We start from the raw sequence: 7841 nt of genomic DNA on the forward strand, positions 1-7841 counted from the left end.
GTTTTGGATGCACGGTTCTAACCATTCATCCATCATATTCAACCTAAGACCCATCCTAAAAACTTATTAGGTTTATGGGGACAAATTTGGTTCTGTAATGAAAGTTGGTGTCTACCTTTGATGTTACTCTCCAGCAATAGATTTTGGGTAGACAAAGGACATGACAAACCGACCCGTTGACAGCCCTAGCTATAACACCAGATTTATGGCTATGTTAATGCAGCAGTTGGGTTGCCTAGCAAGCCATGAGATTTCTTGCTTCCAAAGAAAAAAACCCAATGAACCAAGACACGACGGCAGTATATTTTACTCAACCAATATGAGATTAACAAAGCATGGCATGTGCACCACTTTATGATAATCTTTTATCATAAAAAATTGTAGTCCAATCTGGCTACACTGTGAATAATATGTGCAATAGAATCCATTTCTAGGAGACATATGTTGATAAACCCTTATTAGATTTTTAAGAAGGCACTCTTAATGTACACTTGTTAATCATATTTTGATATTTGAGAGATCACAACATATGTTGGTTAGCCAAGGGGAAAACTGCACGTGAGATGATCGACAATATTGGTGATGGTGTAGACAAGAATCTTTCATAGACACCTCATCTTCTTTTCTGGTATCTCGAAGAAAAGTATTGTTGTAGCCACCAACTTCGGTAGACATCACCAAACAAAACCCATTATGTACCGCATGCAGTTGATACTAATTAAACTACTCTTTCCCAACTAATTAAGATTCCATCTGCTCCCCAACTTTCTTCCTTATAAAAAGGGGAGCCAACCAGATCTCTTAATCATCTTGTTATGGTTTAAACTTCACAATCATAAGAAAAGAAAGAAAAGATGTCAGCTTCTTCTGCAAACTCCTTCCATCTTCGTTCTATTAGCTTGCCTTCCACATCTCACCCCAGTTTGGCCCAAGTGGAGGAGTGCCTTGATGTGGTTAAAGGTTGGGCAGAAGCCTCAACCTTGAAGAAGAAGCAGTGCAGTTCTTTGAGGACTGGACTCAACCACCTTAGAGACTTGCACCATTCCACCATTGATTTCCTCCAACTGCCTCTCACTCAACAATCTCTGCAACGACAACAAAGTCTTATGAGTGAGCTGATGGAAACATATGTGGGTCTATTGGATGTTTGTGGGATTGTGAAGGATTCTCTCTCTCAGTTGAGGGAGCAACATCAATACCTCATCTCTTTGGTTCGCAGAAGAGACTCTGGTCTGCATGAGAGCATTGACCTTTACCAAATCATTAGGAAAAGAATGAGAAAGGAGATGATCAAATGCCAAAGGACATTGAAGATCATGAGAATGAGCAGACATGCTGCAGATGATGGTCATGGTGTGGTTTGTATCATCTTAAGTGATGTCAGAGCCAGTACAGTCTCTATGTTTGGGCTTCTTATTCCATTGATCTCTGGGCAAAAGGCACCGCAATCTGCCTTCTCAAAATTAAAATTGTTGAGTTACAAGAGATGTGATAAGAAAAGTGATGATAGTGAAATTGGTAGGTTAGATGCAGCTCTCTTTGTTGTTTATAGTCATTCATCGAAAGAAGCAAGAGAGGACAATATTCAAGCGGCACAGGGGCAGATGGTGGCTTTGGATTTTTTCCTGAGGGAAACTGAGTCTGAGCTGGAGGGCTTGTTTAGGTGCTTAATCAGTTTTAGAGCATCCATTCTTAACATTTTGACGAGCTGCTAGCTAGGCTATCAGTCCTCATCTCAACTTATCAAGCCAATGCAACCAATTTTGTGGAGGGTTGGCCAATGTATATTCCTTTGGTAAATCAAATACCTAACACAAATTTTGTTGAGTATAATCAAATTTCTTTCAGCTCCAAATTTCTCTCTCTCTCTCTCTCTCTCTCTCTCTCTCTCTCTCTCTCTCTCTCTCTCTCTCTCTCATTATTGTTCCGTTTATTTACTTCAGTTAACAAACATAACTACACATGAAGTTTTTGGCCTAAGAAGATAGAAGCAACAGTGCATGTGCAAGACCATATTTTTTCATCTCAAGCTCACAAACTAAGTTTCATATACCAAGGACAACATGTGTGGCAACCATGATCGACTTTTCTTTCTTTTTTACTTTGTGTTTTTGTATGCTGGCTAGGCATGCACTGTAATTACAACTTAAGATTCCTTGTTTTGGTTGCACAGTTTCAATAATACATCCAACACATTCAACCTAAGACCCATCCATCTTATATTATAGACTCACTGAGTTTATGGATACTTACTAAGTCCTAGTGGTTCTTGGAAAGTCTATTTTAAGCAGAAAGGATTTTTTCTTGGAAGAGTAAATCGTATGCAACGTCTCATGTGCTAAAAAAGCAACAATCATGCAATCTCTGTCCGGGAATAAAAACACATTGAACCAAATTTATGACATGATGAATCACCTTCTTGAGTCTCGCTGAAGGACCTTAGTGATGATTTTGAGAGGTGTCCTAATAAACGAAATAGACATGAATCGATCTATATCTTCACTCCATTGCTCTTTAGGAATCAAGATAAGAAGAGTTTGACCCCACCACTTCAGAAGCTTGAAGTTCTGATAAAATTCAGTCATAACATCCATCAAGTCTTGATTACAATGCTCCCATATGGATTTAAAAACCTCAAGTGGATACCCATCAAGTCTGGATGTCTTACCCCGGGAAAATCCCAAACCGATTTCCTCAATTCCTTTAGAGAAAAGTCGTTATTAAGTATACGCTGTGAAGGTGCATCAAGCTGCATGAAATCCATCTCTTGTATATCAAAAAGATCGTGTGAGCAACAAAATATGTCATCAACAACCAAGCAATGATCGAGGATGTTTTGGCAACCTCATGCTTGAGCCAGTGCACTTTTGGCCATTGCTTTCACCGTATATATTGGCCCCTATTCTATGTATATATACTTGGTTATATATGGCGTGAGGAATACCATAGACAGAAATAACAATTGGGCTGATTGGTGTTATAAAACAGCATAAAAGTTCTAATATTATGGATAACTTTTCTAGTGTCATCAGTTGGTTATCATATATGAGGGAGCGACTAGTCTAGGACATATATCTCAATAAAAAGATCATAGCCTCCCTTACAGCAGTTGCAACCTGCCAAAGCATTTCACGATGTTAGCTTTCTAATTTGTGAACTTGGTCATGTTTCACAGGACATCAGTCAAACCCAACATGACTGTCAATTCACTTTTGTGGATTTATGTGGTACTAAAAAGTACTCTTCATCCAACACCAGATTTATGGCTATGTTGTTGAAAATAAAACAACAAACTAGAGAAGAAGATTGTTCTCTACAATGAAAAACACGCAAAAATGGTGCTAGAAGAAGAAGGCTACAAAAGGCTTCAAAACATTCCAACGACTTATCAAAATGATGATACATGGCTGCTATATATATAGCATTCAAGCCCAACCAAAATTTAATTACATAGTAAATTTCTACCATAGAAAAACTAAAAAGCTATTACATTTTCAAGGAGAAGAAATAAATGGGAGAGGAACCCAAAGAGTTTGCATAGAAAAACTGCAGATAGCCTTAATGTAAAACGACTTCCCAAAATGAGGGAGGAATACAAAGAGTCTAGCTTATAATTCCAACAAGCCCTAATGTAAAATGAGTTTCTCAAAAATGAGGAAGGAATACGAAGAGTCTAGCTTATAATTCCAACAGCCTTAATGTAAAATGAGTTTCTCAAAAATAAGGGAAGAATACGAAGAGTCTAGCTTATAATTCCAACATATGTCACTGTACAAGTTTTGTCTTGCCCAAATATTGGTTACGTTGGGTTTGACGGGAAGCAAGAATTCTCTTGGCTTGCTAGGCAATACAAAGCGACGCCACCATCGGGAGGATGAGGTGTCAGGTGGGTGGGGGGCACCCCTTGCCTCAGCCACCAGCAACCTCAAGATTGCCAGCATTGCTCTGCCAGGGGGAATAGCGGGACAAAGGGAAGGCTTACCCTCTGTTTCAGCATAGCTGAGCAACCAAGCTGACTCTGTCTGGGTAAAACCAGACATACCCAGGCTGAGTCAGGTCTGGTCCTGGATGAGCAATCAGGCTGACTCAGTGTGGGTAAAACCAGACCGAGTTAGGTCTGGTGGAACAAGGTCGAGAGCACAAGCTCTCACATATTGCTAATACACATTTATTTTGGATAGTTCAAAGGAAAACTCCCATCACCAAGCTTACATTGGTTGGCCTCTAGTTGGTAAAACCCTTGAAGTCCCCTATTCACTAAGAAGTACACTTAGTTTCGACCTTGCCACAAGGGATGCCACCGGTGAGTTTTGAACTTGTGATGTCCCATTAACTTGGTGACATTTACAAGTTGCCCCCCTATGAGATGAGTGGAGCCTTGCTAATGTATTTAAGATTATAATACTTGCTTCTTTCAAGAAAAGACTAATACCTGCAAAATATTGGTTAAATGCAACACAATCTTTAGGAGCTACCATTTATGTTCTGTGTATGTCTTTATACATACACACCGTTTTCAAATAAAAAGACAGGGCCTGTTAAAACTAGCAAGCAAATTAGTGTCCAGAGCACTCCAAATGAACCTAATAGTGTCATGAATGTTTGCAATCTTCAAAATATTGAGTAAATCTACCAATGAGAATGGTCATTCGGTAAGCAAAGGCTGGCTTAAATAATAATAGCTTGAGGTTGGCAAACTTTTAGAAAACCACGAAAACTGGATCTCGTATCTTTCACTTGGATATTGTCGGAATAATTTCCCGATTACATCGTTTCACAATCAACATCATGCTAAAAATCAGAATATGTATTAACATAATAGGCATGATTAACAGTCGATCGAAACAAAAATAGAGAGCAAACATGTCGATATCCATATTATACCAAAATCCAGACAAACATAAAAGACCAAACAAATGCATAGAACATAATAAAAACAATAATAACATGTTAATATTATGTAACAGGCTAAGGCGTATGAAAGTACTCTCATTAGAGAAGATTTGCCCCCACATACGGTGCAAATAGGGTCTGACGTTCTTCTCACAGGATACAAAAGCCTCAACGATATGGATCGATGCACTCCGACGATAGATCGTTCTTCAAAGACAACCTCTCAGAACCACTGTTGCAGAAAATCCTTTTCTGGAAAAGGCAGGAGAGAGAGAGACAATAGCAGGGAGAGAGAAAACGAAGAGTCAGGCGACTTCCTCTATGTGTCTGTAACCCCAACCCTAACCACATTTTATAACCCACGAACGGTTAGAATGGATATGGCACTAAATGGCCAATTACCCGAGCCCGAGCCCGAGCCCGGCTCGGCATGGCACGGCACGGCACGGCAGGTGGGCGTGCATGCGTGAGTGTGTGTGGCAGCCATCCTACTCCCTTGTTCTTTGGAACAAGTGTAAGAATCTCCTTGTAGGTTATAAAGCCCACAACTTTCTTGAAATCCTTCCATATAGGACTATTCAACATCATCAAAGTCCTCACACACTCCATAAAGAAGTTGTCCCCAAAGTTTTCTTTATTTGAATTCCCTCTTCTCCTCTTCCTACGTCCAACAGATATGACAAAGATAATTTTAGGATATTCATTTAAAGGCACAATAAAAAGTTAAGAGAGAGAGAGAGAGAGATTCTCTCAATAAGTTTCTCAAGTTATGAGAGTCGTGCCTAAAATTACCACGCCTTGATATATTATTTCAATTGGAAAGTCTTGCAAGTTTTGTGATTAGGGTTACTTAAATCTTCATCCGCAGATATTGGATATTCGTAGATACAGTGGCCATGCTACGGGCCATAGCCATAAATATCCGTTATTTTTTTCTAAAATCTCTCCTGTATTTATTGCTAGAATTTTAAAAAACTGATATAATCTCGAGAACAATACATTTTTAAAAATATCCCCTATTTTAAAAATATCATGGTTTCATCGTGATATTATCATGTTATTATCACTATATTTATATTTTACATATATATTTATATTTTTTTAAAGTTTGAATACATAGATATTTACCCAAGATTTTCTGGAAAAAAAAAGTTTTTTAAATTATCGCAAGAATTTTCTTTGGTGGAGAAAACCCCCTTAACAAGATTTGTAACTTTGCTGCGGTCTCAGGTAGTTAACACGCGGTTAGAGGCAGTTCAGTGTTTATTAACGCTTGATCTTAGAAGAAAAGAAATGATGATAAAAATAAGCTCATAATTAACACAGTCACCTGCATATCGCACACATGAACAGTGCCACATTAAACCTTTTCACTTGTTTCTCACCAAGATTCTCTTTGCAAACGTTTTTACAGTACTCCTCGGATTCACCCACCAGGTGAGGAGAAATGATATCGATATCATCAGGTAGTCCAAAAAAAAAAAATGTTAACTTTGCTCTTATCATCAACAGCACACGATTTAAAGAAAGAGGATGAAAAGTTTATGACCAGATTCGTGTCAAACAAACTAAAAATGCAAGTCACGCTTTCTCCCCTCGTGTAAGCATTAAATTAAACTAAACGTGGATCCCGAGAGCCTTATATTAATTTGATGCAGCCACAACAACACTCCACCCATTTATTTAGTTCATTGAAGGATCATTTTGAGCAGTAATGCTTTTATATGTAGCAATGTATGCTGGGCAGTAGACCAAGGACAAGGCACTCGTGGACAATCAATTGCCATCAGGAGTAAAGTGTACCAATATATGAGGGAATCTGGAAGGGACAAGGACCCTGATGAGCCACATGGTCCACCTCATTTCCACGCTTAAACAAAATGAAATGATTTCTTACCTAACGGAGACAATGGTAGACACGGCTGAGAAACCCCTTGATACACCACATGCTCATCTCACAACATGTTCCAATGAAAGATTCCATTTGTTCCCCCAATGCAAGCTTTATAAGAAGGGCCAAGAAAGCGTTCACCATCATCATCATCTTGGTGATGGTTTTGCCTTCACTTCCAAAGGAAAAGAAAGAGAAGATGGCAACTTCTGCAAAATCTTTCCACATTCGTTCCACTAGCTTTCCATCAAAATCCCACCCCAACTTGGTGCAAGTGCAGGAGTACCTTCATTTGGTTAAGGCTTGGGAAGACTCTCCTATAAGGAAGGCACAATTGGCCACTGGACTTTGCCACTTCAAGGACTTGTACAGTTCCATCATTGCTTTTATCCAACTCCCTCTCATCCAACAGGCTCTATGTGGCAAAGAGAGCTTGGTGAGAGAGTTGTTGGATGACTTCCTCAGCTTATTGGATGTTTGTGGGATGGTGAAGGACTCCTTGTTGCAGTTGAGGGAGCAACATCAATCCCTTCGTTCCATGCTTCGTAGAGGTGATGCTGGTCTGGAAGCTGGCATTTGTGCCTACCAGTGCTCCAGGAAGAGAATGAAAAAGGACATGATCAAGTGTCTAAGATTATTGAAAAGTATGGAAAAACATGTATGCTTTTCAAATGACAACCTTGACATGGTTGATGAAGTCTTCAAGAATGCAAGGTCTGCTGCGGTTTCCATCTTCAGCAGCCTTAGCTCGACCGTCTGTGGTCGCAAGGCAACACAATCCATCTTCTCAAGATTGAGATTATTGGGTTCCAAGGGCCATGAAAATCAGGAAGGTGATCAAGATGACAGCAGTGAAATAGAGAGGGCAGATATGGCTATACTAGCACTTTATAGCCATTCATCCAAGACAGTGAAGAAGGACAGTGTTCAAGATGCACAAAGACTGATGGAATCATTGGATCTTACCTTGAGGAAAACTGACGAGGAGTTGGTGGTTGTTTTCAGGTGTTTGATCCAAGCCAGGGTTTCCCTCCTTAACATTGTTACAGGGTGTTGA

The 7841-nt window shown here is 39.5% G+C and overlaps 2 protein-coding genes across 2 annotated transcripts; both read left to right on the forward strand.

The window, feature by feature from the left end:
* Positions 1 to 854: 854 nt before the first annotated feature.
* LOC149817762 (uncharacterized) lies at positions 855 to 1715 on the forward strand. Its single transcript, XM_089986074.1, has one exon. The coding sequence runs from the start codon at positions 855 to 857 to the stop codon at positions 1713 to 1715; it is 861 nt and encodes a 286-aa protein (XP_089842200.1).
* A 5268-nt stretch (positions 1716 to 6983) lies between these two features.
* On the forward strand, positions 6984 to 7841 carry LOC149817763 (uncharacterized). The gene has a single exon (XM_089986075.1). The coding sequence runs from the start codon at positions 6984 to 6986 to the stop codon at positions 7839 to 7841; it is 858 nt and encodes a 285-aa protein (XP_089842201.1).

Source organism: Nuphar pumila, chromosome 13, assembly GCF_984573655.1.
Source record: "Nuphar pumila chromosome 13, dmNupPumi1.hap1.1, whole genome shotgun sequence".
NCBI lineage: Eukaryota > Viridiplantae > Streptophyta > Magnoliopsida > Nymphaeales > Nymphaeaceae > Nuphar > Nuphar pumila.

Excerpts from the sequence above, each read along its gene's own strand:
- LOC149817763 (XM_089986075.1), top strand. The coding sequence starts at position 6,984 with ATGGCAACTTCTGCAAAATCTTTCCACATTCGTTCCACTAGCTTTCCA.
- LOC149817762 (XM_089986074.1), top strand. The coding sequence starts at position 855 with ATGTCAGCTTCTTCTGCAAACTCCTTCCATCTTCGTTCTATTAGCTTG.